The sequence below is a fragment of the Chenopodium album genome, chromosome 25 (genome assembly GCF_948465745.1).
Source record: "Chenopodium album chromosome 25, dcCheAlbu1.1, whole genome shotgun sequence".
Classification (NCBI taxonomy): domain Eukaryota; kingdom Viridiplantae; phylum Streptophyta; class Magnoliopsida; order Caryophyllales; family Amaranthaceae; genus Chenopodium; species Chenopodium album.
In genome coordinates, this window is record NC_137858.1 from 21,211,096 (window position 1) to 21,237,712 (window position 26,617).

At 39.2% G+C, this 26,617-nt stretch overlaps 2 protein-coding genes across 2 annotated transcripts; both read left to right on the forward strand.

Moving 5' to 3' along the window:
* Positions 1-3,111: 3,111 nt before the first annotated feature.
* Positions 3,112-5,858, forward strand: LOC145615297 (putative carbohydrate esterase At4g34215). Its single transcript, XM_081670361.1, has 2 exons — positions 3,112-3,897; positions 5,328-5,858. Exons 1-2 carry the CDS (start codon positions 3,295-3,297, stop codon positions 5,640-5,642), a joined length of 918 nt encoding a protein of 305 aa, XP_081526487.1. The 5' UTR covers positions 3,112-3,294; the 3' UTR covers positions 5,643-5,858.
* Positions 5,859-7,185: 1,327 nt separating this feature from the next.
* LOC145615527 (putative carbohydrate esterase At4g34215) lies at positions 7,186-21,998 on the forward strand. The gene is made up of 2 exons (XM_081670600.1): positions 7,186-7,770; positions 21,718-21,998. The coding sequence occupies exons 1-2, from the start codon at positions 7,186-7,188 to the stop codon at positions 21,958-21,960; spliced, it is 828 nt and encodes a 275-aa protein (XP_081526726.1). The 3' UTR covers positions 21,961-21,998.
* Positions 21,999-26,617: the final 4,619 nt, after the last annotated feature.

Genomic DNA, 26,617 nt, shown 5'->3' on the forward strand with positions numbered 1-26,617 from the left:
TTTGAATTATTTTAGAGGTGAGTCAGGTTTCCCGGGATTCAATTATCGAGGAGGAAACTCAAGTGCAACCAAGGAAGTCAATGGAGCCAAGTTCAGGAGCCAAGCAAGCAAGTGAGCTCACCCAAGCATCCCCGCAACATCCACGACAGCAGCGTAACAGCTCAGGCGCCGCGAGTGCGGGCTCTTCAGCACCAAAATTGCAGAATCGTAGCAGTAAGCCCCGCGGGCGGGGCCCTATACCCGCGAGCACGAGCTATTTCCCACAGGCGCGGCCCTCATGCTGCCTTGTTCCAGCCACAATACTCCGCGGACGTGGAACTTGTCCGTTATTTCTTCGTGCCCATTTTTTCGTGCCCATGGGATTTAAAGGAGAGGGCACGGACGTCTATTTTTTCTTCTTTGTTTATATATACTCTTGTAATACCTTTAGGAAAGATATCTTTTTGACTAACTTATAATTCTCTCTCATATTTTAGCTTCGGCTGAGAGTTTCTCTCTCTAGAATAGGTTAGGTTTGGAGTAGTTTTAGAGAGAGAAAGTGTGGGATTTTAATGGTGGTTTGAGAGGTCGAAGATTCAAGGTGACAATTGTATTATATTGAAGATCTCCATAATCAATCAATGAGCATTTCTCACTCTATCTCCTTTTTATTGCTTTGGTTAATTTTATATTCTTTGGTTAGATTTTTATGTTTGATCCTTGATTAGTGTAGTTGTTCTTCATTATTTGTTGATGTTTGATGATTTTACTTTCTTGTTGATTAGGGGATGATTCTTGAGTATTTGCTTGCTAGGGATTAGGTAAACATATAAGATTAATGGATTGAGATTGATATGGGAAATCGAGTAGTTCTTGTGTTGTAATTAAATTGATTAATAGAGGTTTGCATTTTGTCTAGTTTGATTGGAGTAGCTAACCATGATGCTAAACTTGATTGCATGATTGAATTGATTGGCATGACCACTTGATATGGATTTGATCATAATTGATTGAGTATTTGATTATGTTTCTTCTTATTGTTTAGCACTAGAGAAATCTATGTTAGAGAGTATGAGGATGATTAATTGAACGCTCCTTATTACTCATATTTGTCTTTACATTGCTTGATTCCCTAATTAGCTTAATTATCATGAATTCATGTTGATCCCCGTTCCCTAGTGTTTGTTTTGTTTGTTTAGGTAGTTGATTAGTGTTACCTTTTCACCTTTGACTTCGACCTAGCTTAAGCATTAATTGGAAATACTTGAACATAACCGTTCCTAGTGGTTCGACCCTTGACTTACCTCTATATTTGTATTTAAGTTTGTTAAGTGATTATAAATTTTGTTTGACACTAGGGAGGATTAGTCAACGACCTAGTTTTCCCTACGTCAATCCCACTTGACAATATTTTACCGTAGCTATAAATCTTAAAAGCTAGTAAAAGAGTATTTTGTGAATAATGTAAAAGTCAAACAATGTCAACTAAAAATAACGGAGGAAGTATGTAAATAATACATCAAATGTTATACCATTGTGAGATATTTTAATAATTGTACTACCAAGACAACTTATACTCTAATGAACTAATATACATGCATAGTAATCCATAAAGAAATATCATTGTAATCTAAAAAAAATGTCTTTATGTCAAATTACTATATTACCCTCTTATGTGTTTTATGTAGTATTGTTTAATTTCAAAACGAGACTATTTAACTACCCAAAATCGACCAACCCAAATGAAAACCAAACCAATTAAAAACCAATTATTCGAAATTGAAAACCGACCCAAATCGAATAGTAGTAAATCCAAAATCAAAACAATCTGAATAATATACCATAGAAGAGCCAAAACCGTTAACGAACCGAACATGTTCTAAACCAAACTAAAATGGTACCGTACTGAAAAAGAACCGAATCGTTTTAACCCGAACAATTTCTTACCCGAAAACATTTGAATTGTGTTAGAAATTGCTTAAACTGAAATCGTATCAAACCATACACAATTCGTTCACACTGAACTGTTTACAAACCAAACCTTTTATTAATCGAACTGTTTATGAACCGCTTACTTTAATAAATTGGTAACCACAATAGAATTGATTTTTTCATCTTAACCTAAATTTATGAACTATAAAGGGATGACTAAAATCACCTAAATATTCACACATGTTTACTATGGAGTACATTATTACTAGAGTATCAGTTAAGTTAATTTTTAGTTCACTATTAATTTATTTTACACTTAACTGATTTTAGAATATGTTCATGCATCATTACTTCATAATAACAATTATATAAGAAAAGAAAGTGTTGAAAGTGTTACTCAAAGAAAGCTTAGAACCTAATTTCAACCGGAACATAAAGAAAGTGAACTAAACCGCGACTTATTAGTGTATCTCACTGATCTAAATCGACCCGTTATGTATGAATCGTTTCAATTCCACCAAATTAATCTGAACCGATATAAACCTAGGTAAACCCATTCACAAACTGACTCATTTCAAACCAACTCAACTGTGAGATGAATCGTTTACTATCCAAACCTACTTGAACATGAACCCGCATTAACTTTGGTAAATCCGCTCCTAAACTGACTCATTTCAACCACAATCTGATTATGATCCGAACTGTTTACTATTCAAGCTATTTACAATCCAAATCGATATGAATCCGGATTCATTTCAACCCAGGTAAACCTGATTTCAAACTAACTCGTTTCAAACTAACCCATTTATAACCCATAAAAAACAAAAGAAACGAAATCAAACCGATAACAATTTTGACTGAACCAAAACTAACCCATCGGCCAATTACGAATATCATACTGACCTATTTCAAACCTAATCGGTTCCAAACCAAAACGAAACCAAACTGATAAACTGTTTTGACAGTGTTAGTTTTATGCACCGAGATGCAATCTACAAAATGCTTCAAAAAGGTCGACTAATGTGACAAGGTTTTTAAGCTATGGCAAATTGGCAACCCCTGTCAAAAAAATAAATATAAAGATACAAAATAAAAAATGCCAACTAACAATCAATGATATGTACTACGGTCCACCTATATTCCAACCATTTTTATAAATAAATAACTCTACTATGCTTTAATTCTAATTTCTTTTTAAAGTGCCCACTAGATCTACGTTTCCACTCAAAAAAGAAAAACATCAGATTCATTAATCCCAGAAACATCCGCCTAACAATTAACATCATATTTGCTTATTTTTCACATATTCACATTCCTTTAAAGTTAGTCTAAATATGGACTAACCCCACCTCACCGAGGCGCCCACCCACCTAAACCGTCACAATGTTAAACACCAACAGCATCTCATCTGCCCTTTATTTGATCTTCCTATTATCCTCTCATCTTGGCCATACCCTTTGTCAGTCCAGATCCAATGACAAAACCATTATCCTGCTCGCCGGCCAGAGCAACATGGCGGGAAGAGGTGGTGTGATCAATGACCAATGGGACGGTATAGTGCCCGATGACTGCAGTCCAACTTCATCAATCCTTCGCCTCAATGCGAAACATCAATGGGTTATTGCCACGGAGCCGCTTCACCGTGACATTGATACAAATCATACTTGTGGGGTTGGGCCAGCGATGTCGTTGGCACACGCAGTTGTGAGGAAATCTTTTGGCATTGCAGAGGTGGGGCTGGTGCCTTGTGCTGTGGGTGGGACTAATATTAGTCATTGGTCTCGTGGTGGTCATTTGTATAATCAGTTAGTTAGAAGGGCAAAGAGTTCGTTGCGTGATGGTGGGACAATTCAAGCTTTGGTTTGGTATCAAGGGGAGAGTGATACGCTCTTAAAGCAAGATGCTGATGCTTATAAAAGGAGATTGTTGAAGTTTTTTTTAGATTTTCGGACTGACCTTCAATCACCTATGCTTCCAATTATCCAGGTATGTAAGTAAACCAATATTCAACAACCGCGGTACTATTTTTGATGTGAATCAGGTCAATTAAATTATTTGTATTTACTCATTATGGACTTTTTATATAATCCTACATTCAAATTTTGACAATTTGCTTTGAGTAGACAATAATTACTAATTACAGAATTAGCCTTGCGTTATAAGTGTGCTCGTTTGGTTCATATGGGGTATTTTTTCACATGAGAAATGTTATTTTTGGGAAATAATTATGTTTATAAACTTTCTAGGAAATACTACAGAGTAGTAGCTCGATAGTTATAGGTAATTTATGGGAATTGATTTTGGCACATCCTTTATTGATTTTGGCACACCCCTATGTGAGAAGAGCATAGAAAACTGTATTCTCACATAAGAGTGTGCCAAAATCAATTAGGGGTGTGCCAAAATCATTTCCCGTAATTTATGGGAATAAACATGAGATTTCAACTACTTCATCTCAACCAAACATCTATTTGCACAAGAACTTAGAGCACCTTGATTTTATTTTACTAATTTGACAAGGCAACGACACAGTTCTAATATTTTTACTGCATTAATTTGTGGGAAGGCTAATAGGAGTATAGGACTCATATTGGGAGATGAGGACCATGAGGTTACTAAATCGGGTATGCACCCACAAATTATGGTATAGTGCCAATCTATCTATGATAACTCGACAAAATTACTCAAATTATTATCAATGGTGGGGCTCAATGTATATTCCTGCAATAATAGCTGACAGTTCTTTTTATTTTCATTTTTTTATTATTTATTTATTTGTATATTATTATTATTATTATTATTATTATTGAATGGTGAATTTTTGGATATACCGACATAGTCCATTGTCAAGTTTGAAAATTCAAAAACTTATCGTGACAAATACTTTAATACAAACAAAATGGATAAATCTTTTTCATCAAGGCAGAAAAAAGAAGTAATCATTAGTGTTAATGTGAAATTTAAGTTAATCGAGTAAGGTATAGCTCAAGTGGTAAGAGCTTCCCTTTCGGTTCTAAGAAATTTTAGGATTGATTCTCACCACCCACCCTTGTGGCTTTCTAAATACCAAAAAAATAAATAAATAAATAAATTGAGGTAAATTTTGAGATTGCTCTCTTCAATTGAATAGGCACATTCAGTAGACTTAGGCTAATATGGAATAACGCGGTTGTAATACTACCTACACCGAGAATCACTTAGGCGTGGTGGCATATATATCACCCTAATTATTAATGATATGTATGATACTTTTTATTACATTTACACTGAAAATAAATCATGTGAGGTACCATGGATATGAGGAACATATGTTCTGCTGCCAAGTAGAACTCTGCCTCCCCTTGACTCCTTGAGGCCTTAAGCCTTTCAAGAGATTTCCTGCCACGGCCGAAGCTTACAATATTTGTTCCATACAGGTAGCCATAACATCAGGAGAAGGGCGTTTCATAGAAGAAGTGAGGCAAGCTCAGATGGGAGTTGATCTAATGAATCTCGTGACAGTCGATGCCAAAGGGTTGCCTTTGGAGCCAGATAATCTTCATCTCACTACACAAGCACAGGTCGAACTTGGAGAGAAATTGGCCCATACCTTTTTGCAGTTCCTACCAGGACATGTACAAAGTAATGCTGGCAGTTTCTTAGTACAAAATGATGCTGCTAATATTTTACATAATAATTTCTTATACACAACCCTTAATGCTTTGATCTTGATTTTTCTTAGACTGCAATAGCAGTACATAAACATCATTTTTTTTCCCATTTTTTTTACATTAAAATATTTTATTTTCTATACAAGAAATGTTATTGATATACAGAGTTTTATTATTATTATTATTATTATTTTTTTTTTTGGGCAAAAAACTTCTTGTATTTCTAATGTACTATTAATTTCATAAACCTGAACATACTCCTTCCTAATATCATGATCTATCTCTATTTGAGAAGGGTAAGATTTGGTGTTTACATGAAAAGCCATTTTTTTACCCTTAATTAATAGGTATATAAAATTGTCCATTTGACGTACTCAAATTATCCCTAACCTTCTACACTCATTTAAATAAGGAAATTACAGATACTATTAACTGAAAGATGTTAAATATTATATACATAATTCTTTATCCATGGAAATATTAAAGAGCAAATTTTCGGTAAGGATCTTCATTGAATTTTTAAGATGCTTTCAGCATTCAAGGCTCTGTGAGCCTCAGTCCTCGGTGATATTAGTAGGGGTGATCGTAGCAGGGTACCCTGTAAAAATATCGGTACCCGAAATCGGAACCTGTTGCAACAGGTTCCTAAAAATAGGAACCGGAACCGGAACCGGAACCTGTTGCAACAGGTTCCTAAGAATTGGGAACCGGAACCGGAACCGGAACCTGCAGGTTCCGGTTCCTAAACAGGGTACCCTGTCTTTCAAAGTAAGTTTAATAGTTACTTGATAAATTGTGACAAATCTATATTTTTAAAAATGAATGTTCACAATAAAAGCTTACAAGTTTAGTAAACTACTTCAAATATAACAAACCAACACTAATTGTCTAGAATATTTAATATCATATAGGTTCCGATTTCATGTACGCTATAGGAAACATGTACTAACACGATACCCTACAGGTTCTAGGTCCAAAATTTTATTACCCGGAACCGGAACCTGTTGCAACAGGTTCCTAATTTTATTACCCGGAACCGGAACCTGATCAATAGGTTTCGGGTTTAGAACCTGCGGTTCCGAACAAGGTTCCGGTTCCAAATCAGGGTACCCTGAATTTTTGCTCACCCCTAGATATTAGGGACCATGGAAACTATAAAATAATGATTCCACCTATGAATAAAGCTTTTGGACTTCAAAATCATGAGAACGGAATTGGAAAGATCGGCTTACTTCGATAGTTTGGTGTACAAAATCATACCATTTTCGCAATAAGTTTAGACATGTTTTAAGGGTGGTGAATTTTATTTTTTTTTGGAAGAATTAAATTTTGTTACCAAAAAGGAAGAAAATTACAACCATTAACAACCAAATCAATTTTCATATATTAAGCAAAAACCTAAACTAATTGAGCTTTACAAAATACACTAGCAATTAGGAAATTCTTAACAACAATTGTTGGTAGTAGTTATTGCAACATCATGTAGGAAATCCGAATTGATTCTCTTTCCTAATTAATTTCTTATGAAAATGATGCGAAATAATAAATATTTTATGCTACTCTATATAACAAACCCAATGTTATTGTCTCTTAGCAAAATATAGTTTGATATACAGAGATTAAAATGACAATAACCCCGCTAACTATCATGCTTTTCTTATTCAATATTGCACCAATCTATGCAGAGTTACCGCAGGATATATTCATCCTAGCGGGCCAAAGCAACATGGCTGGCCGTGGTGGAGTCACGAACGGCAAATGGGACGGGTTTGTACCACCCGAGTGCCAGCCCAGCCGCAATATACTCCGTCTTGATGCGCAACAGAGTTGGGTGCCGGCTCATGAACCACTTCATGTGGACATTGACCTAAATAAGACTTGTGGTATTGGCCCTGGCATGGCATTCGCAAATGGTGTCGAATTGCTTGGTGGATCATCAAAAAATTTTGGTTTCATGGGCCTGGTCCCCTGTGCTGTTGGTGGGACAAAGATCATTCAATGGGAAAGAGGAACGAACTTTTACAATCAATTGGTGACACGAGCTAAAGCGGCCGTGCTAGGCGGTGGTAGAACCCGAGCCGTGTTGTGGTATCAAGGGGAGGCTGATACGGTCAAGCTTGAGGATGCTAAAGCTTATAGAGGGAGGATGGAGAATTTTATCTCTGATTTGCGCTCGGATCTTGGAGACCCATCTCTCTTAATAATCCAGGTAATTAATAAACTTGGTCATTTGGTTAATCATTCTTAAAGAGTCGTAGCATAGGTTATTTTAGGACTTTTTTTGTGAAAAACTCCCTTATGTATGTATATCAAGTTTTGTGAAAAACTACCCTACAAAAAAATTGTTGTAAGAAACTACCTTATAAAAACTAAATGTTAAAAGTTATTACCATGTACTTGTTTTACAAATGAAAGAAAAGGAAAACTCCCTTGATTCTTGATCCAAATTGGAGTACCAAAGTATATCAAGTCATGTACCTAGCAAAAGACACACAAATATTTCCATGAGAGAAAATCTATTCTAAAAAGAAAAGAAAATCTAATCTAAAACACGGGTTACTTCCCGAGAAAGGCTTGCTTAAGGTCTAAGCTTGACCGCTCTAATAAATAATATTGCAACGAACGTAAGAGCTTGTCAAATGCACTATTACACATTTTGTATGAAAGTAAGTAAGCACATGACAAAAAGAAGTCATGTAACAAGCTTAGTGCACTCTTATGAGGAGAGAGATGCAAAGAGAAGGAAAAAGAATCAAAAGAAAACTCAACAAAATAAGAAGAAAAATATAAAGAAGAAGAAGAAGAAAAGGAAGGCAAACTCTCCTCAAAATATTTTTTGGTGGCAACATCACCCTTTTCCTCAATTGGGGGCGAATGAGACACATATAAATCATCATAGACAAAAGGGTCTCCAATCGGCTCATCAACAAAGGAAGGGAGGGATATAGGAATGTAGGGGATATGGTTGAAACTCCTTGAGAAAGGGACATGAGAGGAGGGAATAGGGGCTATGGTCTCACAAATGAACTCTTTTTTACCACCATACCTCAAATCACCAATAAGAGCATGGAAATCAATCATTGAATCCATAAAAGAGGAACACTCATGATCATTATCTCCCTCAAACATCCAACTCCCAAGAGGAACCACATAATCTCCTCCACTACAGTCATGAGAAACAACTCCCTCAACTTCAATTCCTTAAAACACAAAGTCCCAAAACCATGCATGAATGGATGCAAATTCATCTCAAAATCATCTCTTTCCCATGAAGCACTCTCAATGAACTTACTTAAAAGGCTATAGGCATTCCTTTGTATGGTAGATCTGTTTTTTATGTGTATTTGGTGGTGGCATTTGGTGTGTATGGGTGGTGCTTGTGGCGCTCGGGGTGGGTGATAAGGGATACAGCCGTACAGGTGATGGTGCTTGTCACTGAGTTGGGTTCTGGTGGGTCGTGGTGGTAGTGAATATAGTTGGCGGAGTGGGATAGTGGGTCGTGGTTGGGCAGTGGGGGTGGGGGTGGGGGTGGGTTTAAGTCAGGGGCAGGGTTAGGGTCAGGGTCTCGCATAAGTATTGTCCATCTCCGGTTCAAGTTCAACGTAAAATCTCAACCTAGCATTTATTGCTAGGTATTTTTTTTAATATTTAAAATATGCATTTGTAACTGACAAATTAATATGTCCGATACAAATAGGCAAATGTTTGTAACAGACATATCAATTTGTCCATTACAAATAGGCACTTATTTATAACGAATAATTGAAATGTCCGTTACAAATAGGCAACTTTTTGTAGCTAACAATGTCCGTTACAAATAATTGGACTATTTGTAACCCCAGCAGTTGTAACCCCCAATGTTGGTTACTAAAAGCCCGTTTATGTTAGTTATAAATAGCATTTTTTGTACTAGTGTTGGAATCTAACAGATACCCACCAAATTTTTTGCACTCTTTATTCCTTTTCAAGTTACTAACTTGACCGTTGGAGGCGGAGCTCTAACAATCGGAGTCTCCATGTGTTTGCAGGTGCAGGTCGAGCCGGACCAAACTTTGTGACGTAACTCTCCCAAGGGACAAAAACACCCAAAATATTTGGCGCCGTCTGTAGGCAGAGTACCTAAAAGATGGTTTAAGAGTCTGTACCACTTCTTCATCCAATCAATCTACAACCGGTTATTCAACCAGGCGATCCAAACAACTCTCAACCGGTTAACCAATCGGGTAATTTCAATATCCCTCAGCCGGAGGTATACTGACCACGAAGATGAGAATAACGATGTGCAAACGTATGTGGCCAAGGATGGCTCATTCATTTCCTGGTACACCAGTTCCAGAGATCAGCTGGAACGTCATACAGACGAGGCGGGTCCTAGCAGGCCCTTTGGGTGGCCAGGAAGGGAAACCCAGATGACCAGAGGATCATCTCCAGTCACCCGGGACGAACTCATGAAATTCATGACTAGTTTCAAGGGTGAGATCAAGGATCTGATCAACCAAAACAAGGCTGGCTCTAGCTAGAGTCAGCCGGCCAAAAAGACTCCTCTAGCTGAGAGGAAGAAGCCAATCAAGGACAGGCGACCAACTCCCCATCCCAAGGAGAAGGCACCTGTAATCATTGACTGACAAATATCCTTCTACCGAAGGGTCCGCAAAGAGGCACCTGGCAAGATCAGCCGGGTTGAAGTAAGAAGGGTGCCTCCGATGCTCGGCACATCATTTAGGGGAGGAGAAGCTAGCAGTTGTCTTAGTCAGCCTCTACCTCGAGCTTTCCAGACATCTTCAAAGAGACTTCTGTAAAGAACACTCAGTCCTTACATGAAAGCCGAACAGGCGGCAAGTCCGTCCAACACGGCCAGCATATGATCGGGCAAGCCCCGTATGCGCCCCAGGCGCAGTATGGTCAATATGACCTCCAATATATGCAGCCGGCCTATTACGGTTAGGCGGTATATAACAATGTCCAGCCTCTGGACTAGTAGCTCTGTTTGCTTCGACTTGGTGAACAACCGTCTGCGTTCACCAGAAATATAACCGAGGCGGCTCAGCCGGCTAAGGTTAAGAATGTGTTGGTGGGTACCTATGATGGTACCACCAACCCTGAAGACCACCTGATGGCATACACCAACCTCATTTATTTACAGGGATTGGATGATGCCACCTGGTGCCATTGCTTTCCGGCTACATTGAACGGCATAGCCCAATAATGGTTTAGCAATTTGATAGCCGGTTCCATCGATAGCTTCAAGAAGCTTGCCTTCTTGTTTGCTTCTAACTTCTCTATGATCATCCCTACTAAGAAAACAAGTCTCGACTTGAGCACCATAAAGCAGGGAGATAGAGAAGGGCTCCACTCCTATGTCAGGTGGTCCAATCTGATAAGAATTCAAATACAAGGACTGTCTGACGAGTTAGCTTTTACAGACTTTTTCAAGGGTCTGAAGGACGGGTCAACTTTCAAGTTTGACCTTGTCAAGAAGGGTGCTGTCACCCTGCAGGCAGCGCTGAGGGAGGCGGAGAGCTATATTCAAGCCACCGACCTCTGCTCGTCTGGCACTCAGTCGGACTCTAAGAAGTCTAACAAACAAAAAGACAGCCGGTCTGCTCAGCCGACAAAGAAAAAAGAAGAGAGCAAAACGAGAAAAGAAGTCTAGGCGATTAGGGACTTTGACTAGCCATCCTAGAAGAAGAAGAAAGAGTTTAAACTATAGGTCCCCAAGTACGAGTTTAACAAGGACTGCAACTCCATCCTCATGGAGATTAAGGACTGGCTATCTTTTAAGAAGCCAAATCCGATGAAAAGTTATATCCAGTCGCAAAACAAAAACAAATACTGCCAATACCATGAGGAAGTTGGCCATGACACCAACGAATGCTTTAGCTTGTAGAGGGCATTGGACCGTTTGGCCGACAAGGGGATGTTGAAGTTTTACATCTCCAAGTCCAAAGAAGGGACTAATAATAAGAACCCGGGGCATTCAACAAAGACTCCCCAACCTACTAGTAGCTCAGAAACTGACAAGGAGCCGGTCTACACCATAGCAGGTGGGTTCTCATGCGGTGACGTCTGCCAGCTCCACCTTCCCAGATGTTCTCATCACTAAGCGGGACAGGGGCAGCGTCCGCCGTCCGCATGACGACCCGGTCGTCATTGAATGTAAGGTCACCAACCAGTTGGTGTGGCGAATCCTTATTGACACCGGCAGCTCGTCGGATATTATCACCAGGTTAGCCACCCCTTGGTTGGTTTTGGGGGTGGGATGCTATACCTAGTCGATAGGATTGACTCACCTATCCGGCTGGGGGATAAAGGAGAAGGACGACATCTGGTCGTCAAGTTCTTGGTAGTTAAGGAATTGGCCGCCTATAATATCATCTTAGGCCGTCCCGCCCTCAACGAAGCCATGGCAGTAATCATCCCATCTCTCATGCTGATCAAGTATGAGAAGCATGATGGCTTTGTTGGTTCCCTAAATAGGGATCAGAAGACGGCCCGGGAGTGCTACCTCTCGGCTGTCAAGCCCACTGTAGCCTCAAACGGCCAAGGACAGGAGCCAATAGACCTTGAAGATGTCAAGGGTGCCAACCCAGCCCTACCAGCATTCAGAAAGAAAAGAAAATCTGCTCTGTTGGTGGAGTTGAAGAAAGAGAAAAAATAGCAATTACTGATCGGAGAGCGGTCAGATGAGCTCCGCCCCCAATCGGCTAGAGAAAACTTTGATCTCGCTGTGGATGACAGCCGTCCAGAGCGTACTATAAAGGTTGGCACGGTTGCTTATGCTACTTTAGGTGCAGACTTACACCTATTACTAAAGGAATTCAAAGACATTTTTGCCTTTGAAGTGGAAGAGATGCCAGGCGTCAGCCCGGACCTCGCTGTCCATAAACTTGCCGTGGACCCAAAGAAGAAGCCCATCCGGCAAAATAAAAGAAATCACGGCGAGGATAGAAGTCAGGCGACAGTTGGATGCAGGGTTCATTCGGCCATGTAATTTCCCCGACTGGGTGGCGAATGTTGTGCTTGTAAAGAAGCCGAATGGTACCTGGCGTATGTGTGTTGATTACACAAACCTCAACAAGACAGGTCCAAAGGACAGCTATTCGCTTCCAAAGATTGACAGCTTAGTCGATTCCACAACCGGTCATGCCTTGTTGAGTTTCATGGATGCCTATTCCGGCTTCCATCAGATACCCCTTTGGAAAAAAGATCAAGAGAAGACGGCCTTCGTCACGGATCTGGGTTTATTATGTTACATTGTGATGCCGTTTGGCATGAAGAATGTGTCTGCCACTTTCCAACAGATGATTAATACAGTCTTCATTAATCAAATTGGGAGGAATGTGGAGGCGTACATTGATGACATGATAGTCAAATCCAAGCAGCAGACGGATCACCTTGTTGACCTCCGAGAAACCTTCAGCACACTCAGGCGGCATAAGGTTATGTTAAACCCTAAGAAATGTGTCTTTGGTGTTGAGTCTAGGATGTTTCTCGGATTCCTGATTGATCAAAGGGGGATAGAGGCTAACCATGAGAAGATACAGGCGGTGATTGACATGAGTCACCTCGCAATGTCAAGGAAGTACATAGACTGACCGGTTGCCTGGCGACATTGGGGAGGTTACTCAGCCGGTCAGGTGACAAATGCCTTTACTTCTTCCAACCAATCAGAAGCAGACTAGATTTGAATGGGGGGATGATACTGAGGCGGCCTTTCAAAAACTGAAAGAACACTTTCACTCTTTGCCAAGGCTTGTTATCCCTCTGCATAAAGAGACATTATACATGTACCTAGCTGTCTCATACCATACCCTTAGTGCTGCTCTCCTTGCTAAGAGAGACGACATCCAGCTCCCGGTATATTTCATTAGCCATATGCTAAAAAATGCTGAACTCTGATACCCCATGGTTGAAAAACTTGGCCTTGCTTCGTATATGGCATTCAAGAAATTGAAGCGTTACTTTTTGGCATATCCGGTTGTAATTTACACCGACCAGCCCCTCAAGCAGCTAATGTCTACTTTGGAGTCATCTGGCAGAATGTTGAAATGGGCTATTGAAATGCAAAGTCTTGAAATCTCCTACGAACCAAGAAAGACAGTGAAAGGTCAGGTGTTTGCCGACTTCATAGTTGAAATGACTCGTTCGGTTTCTCCGAATAATCCTGATCAGGTTTGGAAGGTGTATCTAGACGGGAGCTCTACAAAGAACGGCTGTGGTGCTAGCATTAAATATGAGTCTCCTGAAGGAGACAAATTTGAATATGCACTACGTTTCAAGTTTCAGGCCTCAAACAATGAGGCAGAGTATGAAGCCCTGCTAGCCGGAATCCACATGTGTAAGGCAGTAGGGGTAACAAAGGTTGACGCCTATACTGATTTGTAGTTGGTCGTTAGTCAGTATGAGGGTAAATATGAAGCAACTAATCCAGCTATGATTAAATATCTTCAGGTAGTCAAAGAAGAGGCCGAGGCACTTGAGGAATTCCGTTAGAGTCAGGTGCCCATGGTCCAAACTAGCATCTTCCGCTTGCTGTGATACGCCTCGGTCAGTCTTTTGGGAAGTACTGGAAAAGAAAAGTATATATGAAGAGCCCATTGGAATCCTTGACCGAAGCTCTACTTGGATGGATGGCATCAGGGTATACCTTACAGACGGCACACTTCCTAATTCACCACAAGAAGCAGCTGTCATGAAGAAACTCTTCAAAGCTGGTTTCCTCAAACCCCTTTTGAAGTGCGTTACCCCAGAAAAGGGAAAGGAAGTCCTCAAAAGAATTCCCTGCGGGATTCTACGCCTCCCATATAGGCGGCAGGTCCCTAGCCGTCAGAGCCAGGCGACATTATTTTTGGCCTACCCTTGAGGCAGATGCTAAAGAACTTGTGAAGAAATGCGACAAATGCCAGAGGTTTAGCAAGCTTATTCACCGCCCGGCTACTAACCTGACGGCAATTCACAGCCCAGTCCCGTTTGCTAAATGGGGCATGGACATTTTAGGTCCTTATACGCCTGTCCCAGGCGGAAAGCGCTATATTTTGGTGGTTGTGGATTAGTTCACCAAATGGGTGGAGGCAGAGGCGGTCAAGAACATCAAGACAAAGGATGTCATCTCATTCATATGGAAGAACATCAGAGCCCGGTTTGGGGTTCCTATGTCTGGTGTTTAATAATGGCCCTCAGTTTGAAACCCTTCAGCTTAAGACTTGGTTAGGGGATCAAGGGATCTCACACTATTTTGCATCAGTCGGTCGACCCCAAGCAAATGGCCAAGTTGAAGCTTTCAACAAACTCATCTAAGACGACATCAAAAAGAAAATTGAAAGAGTCGGAGGTCTATGGGCAGAGGAATTAATTCATGTCCTATGAGCCATCCGGACAACTACAAAAGTGGCACATGGTGAGACCCCAATTCTCATGGTATACAGTGCTGAAACCGTCATGCCCATCGAACATTACGAGCCGACTCTCAGAGTCATGCTTTTTGATGAAGAGGCAAACTGGGAGGCCATGCGGCTGGCATTGGACTCACTCCCGGAACGCAGGGGCAATGCTGCCCTGCGTCATGAGATTTACCGTCTGAGGATGACTAGAGCCTACAATAAAAAATTACACAAGAGCCCTTTGAATGTTAGTGACTTTGTGTTACGAAAAATGAAGGCAACCGGTAGCGCCAATGAGCTTGGAAAGCTAACTCCTAACTGGGAAGGCCCTTACCGGATCTAAGAAGAAGTTAGGGATGGCACCTACCGCCTAGAAACTTCAGACGGCAGACGCCTGCCTAGAACTTGGAATGTAGACAACTTAAAAAAGTACTACTTCTGAGAGTTGTAAATTTTTTGTAAACAAAGAGTCTATCAATGAAAAGTCGCTTTTTGTTTTCAGTTTTATTTTATTATCAATACTGTTTATTTTTACACCGGTTGGGCAATGCCCAGACGAACCAATCACTCTTATTAAGAAGCTAAGTTTGAAACTTTGCAGAATACAAGCTAAGCAGAAAAAGGCTTAGCGGCTACACAACCAGTCTACTAAAGACATGAGGCCTGTGGCCAAATGGTTGCTTATTTTATAAAATCGCCTGTTTTAGTTTGAAATATGGCATCCGGCGACACCACTCCAGGTGCAATCGTCGCAAAGAGCTTACTATTGTTTGCTATATCGTATGCATCCAGATGGCAAAGATTAAGTGTTCTAATTGGTCAACTCATAGCCGTCTAACCCGAATACTCTAAAGAACGACAAAGTTTTCGAGTGGCCGGATGTCGTAGGATCAACCGGCTATCGACCGAAGAGCTTAGATTATTTATTCCAAAATTGCACAAGTCCTGTTGGGGCAAAAACATTTTGTGTAATGGCTATTCACCCCACCTCAGACGGTCATTTACCGCTTGGGTCAGAGGCTGGAACGCCTATTTATTGACCGGCTGTGCACATGGTTTGGGGCAATCACCATTGTGATTGATTGGCTTACAAACATCTCATACTCTTCAAAGTATCAAACGTTTCCAAGCCAATCAATCAATCTAAGATGAAACCAACCGCACAGCCGTCCAGGAGCAAGGACAACAAGATAATTACCTGCCGCATGCTTTCATAAGTTAGGCAAAATACCAATTATATATCAAGTATATATGCAAAATTAAAATATCAAACGCAAATATAAAAAACCGACTGAGTCGGAATACTTCATTAAATTAAAATTGGCACGAAGGCCAAAGGAGATTGTTAACTGGAAAAACATCCGGTGCAGAAACATATAATAATGTTACCCGACGCCATAATCGGTAAAGTACAGAGATACTCGACATACAATCCGGAAAGAAAGTAAAATGGCATACTGCCAATGAAAGATAAGGGGTTGACTCACTGCTATAGGGGTGGCTGCTCATGCTGATCTTGGCCTGAAGGGAGAGCTTCCTCTTGATGCTCAGCCATCTAGGGCTGGTTCTCTTGATTCTCTTTGCCTCCCCGCCTCGTCCTCCTTAGCATCTGAGACTTCATATCGCAGCTCAGCAGCCTAGACCTTGAAGCGAGGCGAAGCTGCATCTCCTAGAGTTTAGGCATCACACACCGTAGTGGCGTAGTCATACCGGAGTTTATAGACTTCAAAGTCTTTGTCTGGGTAGAGGAGGCCCCAGGCGATCTTCAGGCGGGCCTCATTGCCCCGCTCGTTCTTATCAACCAGCCGGCGCTGCTTCTTAGCAATTTCGTCCCGATGCTGGTTCTTCAGGTTGACCAGCTCCACCCCCAACCGGGTGACGTCCGCCCGAAGCTTTGTGTTCTCCTGGTCATCCTCCTCTAATGCCTTTAGATCAAATTGGGGATTGTTCAATTCAAGCTCAAGGTTATTAGCCCAGTAGGTGGCAGCATCATTCACAATCGTCAATCCGGATCAGCTCCTCGTATTTCAACTCTACTGCTTTAATCTTAATTTCGGACATATAAATAGCATATTCAGCAAAGTTGAGGTTTTGAGTGGCCCTTTGTTTGGCGTCATTTACCTCTTCTTGTTTCTGCATGAAGAGGCCACGCAGCCCATCCACCCTCAGCATCACCTAAAAGGGTTAGCCGGAAAGTTTAGTACTTTAACCAAATTAAAGAAGAAACAAAAGTGTTGAGTTGAGATCAACTTACCTCAGCCAGCTGACCCATGATCCGGTCAAATCCACATGTTGCCGTTCAGGCACAAAGTTCTTCTCCGACTGGGTAAGAGTCCTCACCATCCTCTTAGCAAAGGCCACCAGATCAGGGGGCCCGGAAGTAGCATCTGCACCATAAGAAGTACTTGGTGAGAGAGTTGCAGCATAGTTGGCATTCATTGTTTGCCGGCTGCTTACTGAGCCCCCAGAAGGGTTGACCTTTGTCTTGACTCTCATGAAGTCAAGTGGCCAAGGAAGATCAATTCGGGTCTTACCTTGGGTCTAAGGCTGTGGAGTTTCACCGTCCCCAGCCGCTGCAGCACCGCTTGCAGCATTGAGTGGCTCGCCACTCTGTGATGCCCCAGAGGTATCCGGCGCTTTCTTCCCTTGAACGCTCTGAGTTTTCACTCAGAGCCTTCATAATTGAAGGAGACTTGCCCCCGGTTGTGGGACAATCCTTCTTCGCTGAGGAAGTTGACTGGGAAGGGTTCTTTTTTGCGGCTTTGGCAGCCGGGGATTTATTCAGCTCGTATACAGGTCTTTTGATAAGTTTGGAGACGGAGCGAGGAATATTTTTGTGGGCGCCCTGCAAAGGAAAGACTGAAGAGTTAACAGCCGGCAAAAGTCCTTTAGGGAAATTGAAAGAAGATAAGACAGGGCAGGCGGTCTTAACCTGCCTTTCTTGGCCTCTTTGGCCTCAACGGCTGCTTTTTTAGCAAGCAGCTGCTCTTTACGCAGTTGCGCAGCGAATTTCGCCGGGGTCTTCTCTAGGTCCACCATTGTCAAGGCGTCGGATGCAAGGGGAAAACAGAGAGTTAGTCAAAACAATTAAAATAATTTAATTATAAATACAGACGACAAAACGCCGAATGAATAAGTGGATCTACCCTTGGGAAACATGGTGATTAACCCACAGGCGGACATAAATTTCTCTTCCTTGAAAAAATCCAAATGGGGGATCTAGTTTTTTGGCACAGCTATTTGAGTCCCATCCCCTAAGGGCTCAGTTGTGGTATTGTTTCGGCTTTATTATTTGCTCCCGAGCTCTAGAGGAGAGCGTGGGAAGGGCGCATTTATTTTCCCAGGAGAGCCGGCTCCATATTGTACCGGCGTAATGTCCGGTTGTGTCTCAAAGAAGGTGAGGAGACCAAGTAAAACTTCTCCTTCCACCCTGACCACTAGGACACTTTGTCCAAGCACATCAAATACTCGGGGAGGGTGGTAAGAGTGTACTACGCCCCATACCCGCCTAAGGCCTTACTTAGATAGTGCATATAAGCGAAGGCGGTGAAGCTGCGTTCTATATTTTGAAACTCGTAGGCGGCGATATAACTCAGAATATTGACCCAAGAGTTTGGGGTTAGCTGCTAAATCCCCACGTCATATCCCTTCAGAATCTTTCTTTTCCCGGGTAAAGGGGAAAGCGGAGGCCGACTTCTATTACCGCCTCGTAGCAGACGAAGTAGTTGTCTCTGTTATTGATGTTGTCATCCCAGGCCATCACTGCATCAGCAGGCGGGACAACGATATCCCATCCCCTTCCAAAGGGATGCTTTTGTTTGAAGGCCTTGAAGCCACTTTTCAGTAAAGCAATATCTCCCGGCAGCATCCTTGTCTTTTTGGGATCAGGGAGAGAAGATGTCTTAGCCGGCTGCTAATAGTTAGCAGCAAAGTTGTCCTGCTTAGAGCCAGAAGCTTCTGAACCTGATATCTTGGCGGCCACCTCACCACCTGACTCCTCTTCCATTCCTTGAGATGAGACAGCTTCCTCATCACTGTCTGCCTCCCTTACGTTATTATGGGAAGAGGGAGCACCATCTGATGAACCTTCTTGCTAATCCGGACCATCATAGTCCTCGACACGAATTACCTCATCTGCAAGCGCCGCCATCTGGGCTTAACAGTCGTTTGTTCAATTATGGCCATTGTTTCTTGCACAAACACATAGAGGGAGGAATTTGGGGATGAGCAAAGCAGTTCCGACTGATCAGAAAAGGCACCCCCTGTTCTAGATTTAGCCATACCAGGAGACCGGCTGAATGTCCTAGGCAGTGCCGAGTGTGAGGATGGAGAGTCCATTTTTATTTTCGAAGATGATTTATACAAACGGAAATGAAAGAGGGTACAGGTGGTTACCTTACTTTAGCTCTTAAAAAATATGAAAACTGCTAAAGTCGAGTGATCGGGTGCTGTTAAAGTACGCACGCGGATGTCTTGAAAAAAAACTGACGCAGATGGAACCAGAGTATCTCTCTCTAAGAATCCCTCTTTCTCTCTCTAGAAAGTCAAATGATGAAAATAATGAGAGAGCCCACGTCTCGAGGGCTGCCAGATCATCCAATACCACTCACCAGCTAACACGTGGACACCTCAGATACTTATCAGAATTGCGGCCTTCAAGGGCCCAATTCCCAAGAATCCGCACTTTTGCGGCGCAACCCATCATACCTAGGTCAAAGTGAGCTAGGGAGGGACACATTTCCTAACGATCCTATAAATAGGGAGGTATTCCCCCATTTTGGGAACATCTACAATCATTTATTACACACATATTCTCTCTCATCAGAGAACACTTGAGCTTAAAATCCAAGTAGATACCCACCTAAATTTCCGCACTCTTTATTCCTTTTCAAGTTACTAACTTGACCGTTGGAGGCGCAGCTCCAACAACCGGAGTCTCCATGTTTTTGTAGCTGCGGCTCGAGCCGGACCAGACTTTGTGACGTAACTCTCCCAACCCCAAAACAGCAAGTACCCACGGAGGCATGCCCGCGCAGCAGGGCAGCGCGTCCGAGCTGGGTGGCTATACGCCCGCACTCTCTGTGTTTCTTCGATCTTCCCGTGGCTTCGTGCATTTGATAAAGTCTTCGAGTGGGCGCGGATGAACACTAATAGTGGCAGCTTCTAAGGCACTTGACAGTGGGTTCAACACCACTTTTTCATGATAGCACGGCTTGAGAGCGCAACACCTAGGACTTGGAAATTCCATTTCCTTTCATCTTTAGCTTTCCTATTGCCATGAGCTCGCTCCAAAAGCTTCTTTCACCTTAGTAAATCACCAATATCAATAGCCGAACCTTGTACAATACCTACAACCATGAAAATAGTGCAAATTAAGGAGAAAAGACTAGAAAAACCAACGAAATGCACAAAAGCAATAAAATAAGAGAGGAAAGGTGAAACTAAGACCAAATTAATAAAACTAAGCATTTATTAAGCATGAAAGCCATAAAAATAAGGAGAAAACAACATAAATACTCATCAAATGGGTTCCATTTATGACACCCATCAATATTATTTATCAATTTTTTACATTTTTTTTTTGTTTAAAAAAAATACTAATGACATACTAGAAGATGACACATTTCATTCCTGGTGTGTCTTTTAGTATATAATTATTGTTTGTTATAAAAGTTTCTAGATAAGTCATAATTGTAACGCAATATTCAATCATCAATAATCATCCATACTATATACTAAATGACACGCCACTAATGACATGTGTCATCTCCTGATGTGTCTTTAGTTGTTTTTTCTTAACAAACAAAAAATAAGTATTACTAGAATAGGTACCATGCCATGTACGGTAATTTTTAAAAAATAATATTAAATTTCAATATAATTGGTTATTTAAAAAAAAAAAAAAAAGAAAATTATCTAAAGTTTAACTAATCTAAAATTTTAATTAATTTACTATGTGTGTGAGTGTGTGTGTGTGTGTGTGTGTGTTAATAACAAAGATAATTACTGTAAATTAAAAAAATTGATTTATCTTTCCACACAAACATTTTAATGATTATAATAGAAAAAATTAACGTAATTGCGACATTTTTAATTTAATTCAAGAAAGTATTCATATTTTTCCCCTATAATAATAGTTGTTTATTTATTGATTAGAATTTATATCAAAGTATTGTGTATAATTTTTTTTTTTAGGGAAAAAGTATTGTGTATAATTGTATATTAATTAAATTTTTAGATTAATTAAATAGATTTTTTTAAATTTTTTTAAAAATAACCAAAATTATATTGAAAAGTTGATATTAATATTTTAAAATTACCGTACATGGTATGGTATCTATTCTAGTAATAATAACAATTACATAATGAAGATCTTAGGCAAATTAATGATTTTAAAAAATAAAAAAAAAAAAGAGGATTTTAGGAATGAATATGAAATTTAAAAAACTCCACTTTAATATACCATATAGATTTTATTTAGGGTGTTCCAAGATGAGGTTGTTTTTAATATTTTTATTACATAATGTTATCGACATAAATCTACTTTTTACTCACTCATAAAATATTATGATTTATGAAAGTAGATATTGTGACGAGTCTTATGATATATTATATATAACAACATTTATTTATTTCATTATAGAAAACAAATTAATTTAAGTCATGACTTGTGTATAGTGTAAAAGTCAAAGTGATGCATTTGAAAAAAATAGAGGGAGTAGTTTTAGAATTTCCTTTTTTGTTTTTATAATTATTTATCTTGGGATATCTATCAGGTAGCATTAGCGTCAGGAGAAGGTACATATGTGGAGGTAGTGAGAGAAGCTCAGCTTGGTATCAAATTGCCAAATGTTAAAACAGTGGATGCAAAGGGACTACGATTGAAAGAAGATCATTTGCACCTTACAACTATGTCACAAGTTCATCTTGGGCTCATGTTGGCTCGTTCTTTTTTGGATATTTCCCATAAGCCTTACGATTCTTTTAGAAATGCCGTAGCTAACAATTCGTTAATGTAATGGGGCTTTTGGCAACAGGGACAGGGATTATGAGGATAAGAAGGTAGGATAAGGATAAGGAATTAATAGGTGAGATAAGGATGATAATTATGTTATCCATTGTTTGGTAATATTTGGGAATTAAATTAGGATAAGTAGTAAAATTACATACCATCCTTACTAACATTTCCCCTCTCCCCTCTTCCTTCCCTTTTATTAAGAGGTAAAATTGCCTTTTACATTTCAATATTAATCCCTACACCTTATACTTGCCCCCCTTGTTACAAAAATAGAGGGATAACTCTATTTTTTTTTTATCCATATCCCTTTCATATGAGATAGAACAATTCCCATCAAACAAACAAGAGATTATATGATACATGGGATTACTAATCCCTATCCCACCTACAATCCCTACAAATAAACACCCCCTAAGTAAATAATATAAGATTTTAATAGTGATAATTTAGATGTAAAATGCATATTGAAAATCCTTACTTGATCACTTTTCTAGAAATGGGCTAGTTTTGAACTTTATGTCTCTACTAGTTAAATTCTCGTGCAATGCACGGATTTTACAAAAATACGTAGTAAATTACAACAGTAATTCTAGTGTAATAAATGCACGATTATTTAATATATGATATATTTAATATATGCATGTATATATATGATACATATACATATACATATGTACATACACACACACACACACACAAACCACACATACATATATATATATATATATATATATATATATATATATATATATATATATATATATATATATATATATATATATATATATATATATAGGGTCGGGATCTGGTGAAACCACCCTATTTGGGAGAACCCATCCCTTATGTGAGGATAAATCTTAGTCATTCGATTGTATTAAATCCAACAACAGAGATTATTCCACTCGTAAATACAATAATGTAATTCTTAAAAAAAACACATTAGCCCCCACAACCCAAATGACATACAATATGTATACTCCTCTTTCTCTCTCTTCAAAGCTTGAAGGTGGGATTACAGTGGAGACTAAAAGTTGAAGATTGATGATTTCACTCTCCTCTTCTTCATTGCTGCATAATTATAACAAGTAATTTTCATATTTCTCTTGTTCAAAACTCAAAATTTGATTTTAATTTTGATGATTTCAATTGAATTCCCAAACTTCTTATTCTAATATTTGTAATTTTTATAATTTCAAATCATCTTTTTCAAATTTTAATAAATTCAAAACAGCTACAAGCAAACATTGCAATGGTGCCGAAGATCTAGAGAAGAAGAGGAAAACAGAGTAGAATATAATGCTCCCAATCCCAAAGACCAATACAAGCAGCCACAATTCAATTGTTCGGAGACATATTAAATAAACTCTTCCCTTCCTTCGATTGATGGTGATGGTACATTAAGCAAGAAACTAATATGGTCATAATATCTGGTTGTCTGCATACTGCAGAAAAATGCTAAAGAAAGCATATTAAAACTGATAAATATTCAATTATATGAATTGTGTAGTTCAGATTACTTGTGCTGCTAACAATAATACTGATCAATGAACTCAGAGTTATTGCAATTTTTTGCTAAAAGTGTTCCAAGATAGTATTAAATTTATGAATTTGATAGCTTATAAATTTGGTTGTTATTCAAATGTAACATTCTAATTTTTGCTAGAATAATTGAGTTGAGTGTTCCCAATTTAGGATTTATGTATTACATGAGCAAAAAGAATGAGGAAAAATAACAACTTAGTTGCTCATTTGTCAAATAAGCAAATAAATCAAAACATTCTTTAATCAACAAACTTTTTTTTGCTCATTTTTTGTTTGTCAAATGAACAATCAATTTTTTTCTCATTTAACAAATGCGCAAATAGTTAGTTGCTCAATTGTCAAATGAGAAAACATTTCATTAATCAACAAGCATTTATTTGCTCATTTGTGACGAGCAAACCATTACTTTGCTCATTTGTTAAATAATCAAATTATTAGTTACTCATTTGTAAAATAAGCAAACACTTCTTTAATCATTTAATTTGGTAAATGAGCAAAAACTTAGTTGCTAAGTTGATAAATGAGCAAAACCTTAATTGTTCATTTGTCAAATGAACAAATAGTTAGTTGTTCATTTGTCAAATGAGCAAACATTTCTTTAATCAACAAGCATTTACTTGCTCATTTGTGAAATACATGAGCAGCCATTTGTTTGCTCATCTTGTAGGGGTTTATAGGTACTACGCAGCGGAAATAACATGAATCATATTCAATCAAGTACCTAAACCAAGGATCATTGCATAACACATAAAGAACACATAATTGTACCTTTGAAGCGTGATTCCACGTGCGATCGAGCAAGAACATGGGGAGATAAAGAACCTCAAGCGTGATTCCTCTACTTGGTCCACGGGCACAAGTTAAGACCTCCACTAATGCTAGTTAGTTGCAATTGAAACCTTCAATTGACCTTCAACGGAGAAGAGCGACATACTAACCAAGAACCACCACGAACCACCACACGCGCACCAAGGGGTGGCCGGCCGTGAGTCCAAAGGGGAGGAGAGGGAGCCGTGAGTTAGAGAGAGGATTGGGGTTTTGGGATTGGTTGCCTTGATGTCAAAATTCACTATGTGTGAATTATGACTGCTTACTACAAACCCTAGGCATGGATCTTATTTATAGATCTCATCTCTAAATAAGAGCCCATGTCAAAAGCCTAAAACCTAATTCCAATCTAACTATGCTAGCCCAATCCAATTCATGATTAGTTAATTGCTCATGAGGCCCATTAATGGGCCTCTTACTTGCTTAACCCAATACCCTTGTGTGTGACCTCATAGGATCCATTCTAGAGGGTTTTGGACTATTTGAGTAGTCCAAAGATCATCTCTCATAGACTAGCAACAGAGGATGACGCCCCAAAAGAACGAACTTATTATCTCCATAATAGTGATCCTTGATATATCTAGTAATTGCACTTATCGAAGACATAACTCCTTCAATCTCCCACTTGTCTGAGACAAGTGCGCAATATTCAAATTCCTTAAGTCAATGTGTGTCTATTTGATAATATGATTGCATCTTATGTCGTGATCATATTAATCTACAAATCTTTTCTTGAAATCTGAGTTAGAATTACAAAACAAATGGTTACTATGTAACACATTTGAGCACGGCCATGCATTTTCTGAATTCTCCCTCTTCAAGGGGCCAAGACACATTCCTAATTAAATAGGTAGACTCAATCCAATCTTATGGAAACCAAAGCTCCCACTCAACTTCTGAAATAACCAGGAAACACCCTTTATAATCTCCAGTTACGGGAAGACATTTGAATGTACCACAGTTATAACATCCATTGAATGAGATCAATGTTCCACTCATGTCAAAGGAATCCACTAATATATCCGGAAGCTCTATACTTGAACTTCAAAGTAGTCTATAGTTCGATCATGCATCATTCATGCATATCCATGTGATTGACCGAGCATCACTACGCTCCTATAGCCCATGAAACTGCGCTATCCAATCAATCTTACATGCTAGTCCATTAAATGAAATCATTTATGTCCAGTTTAATGATTCCGAACTAGGAACTTAAATAATATATGAATTTAGTTCACCTGTGGGGTTTCATTCAAAAGGTCATTAACTTAGTGAGCCCATCAATTCATAATTATTTTAGACATTTTATTTAATCTTGTAACCACGATTAAATAAGATTGAAACTTTGTTTCAATTGATAAACATAATTCTGCAAGCTAATGTATTTACTTTTGTAATATGCTTTCTCAAAACCTACACAACTAAAATTACATAACTTGCTTCAATCCAAAAACCTTAGTATAACTCTCATACCTTGGTCATGGAAGGGGTTCAGTAAGTAGAGTTCATGAGACATTCTCATAAACATGAACTTTGCAATTTCTAAATTTTATAATCATTTTCATCTCCATACACTAAGAATTTTCCTTCGCCCTTTCGCAAGGAACTTAGGAATTTCTAATTTGTATTCCAACATCATATTGGATTTCGATTGAAATCTATTATCACTTGTTATTAAAAATATGTGAGTCAAATAGACGAGTATAGTCCATGACATGCATGATGCATCCTTTGCAAATTGCATAAGGATCATCACTCAAAATCTTAATTTCATCAACCTTTCTCAAAGTATTGAATCATTAAGCAATGTGCCATATTACATGGGATTGAAACTCCTTTCAATATAATGTTGAACCCTATAAGAATCTTATCAATATAAGCTTCTTAACCAAAACTCAAACATTCTTCGAGACCTATCTCTATAGATCTTGAATCCCAAATGTACTCATCTTCTTCTTCAAGATTTTCATACAAAATGCATTAGCCACCACTTGACTCTTCAAGCGATGAATAATTGCTCTTTATACTAGACCATGAAGACTTCATAGCTCCCACTAAACGTCTTGTACACATAAGACCTTTTCTTCATTTTACGAGAACATCAAACGATTTGATTAACTCACAAAATTAAGAACATTAACTCCCTGATGCTAACTTCAATCCATTATAGATCTTTTAGGCATCCCTAGGATTATTGGATCTCTAAACTTTTGATTGTATCATATACAAATCTTATTTCATGAACAATTTCAAGAAAGTGTTTTGAAATCCATCTACCAAATCTTATA

Coding starts and splice junctions, on each gene's coding strand:
- LOC145615297 (XM_081670361.1), top strand. CDS start 3,295: ATGTTAAACACCAACAGCATCTCATCTGCCCTTTATTTGATCTTCCTA. Junction 3,898..5,327: donor CTATGCTTCCAATTATCCAG/GTATGTAAGTAA, acceptor TGTTCCATACAG/GTAGCCATAACATCAGGAGA.
- LOC145615527 (XM_081670600.1), top strand. CDS start 7,186: ATGACAATAACCCCGCTAACTATCATGCTTTTCTTATTCAATATTGCA. Junction 7,771..21,717: donor CATCTCTCTTAATAATCCAG/GTAATTAATAAA, acceptor GATATCTATCAG/GTAGCATTAGCGTCAGGAGA.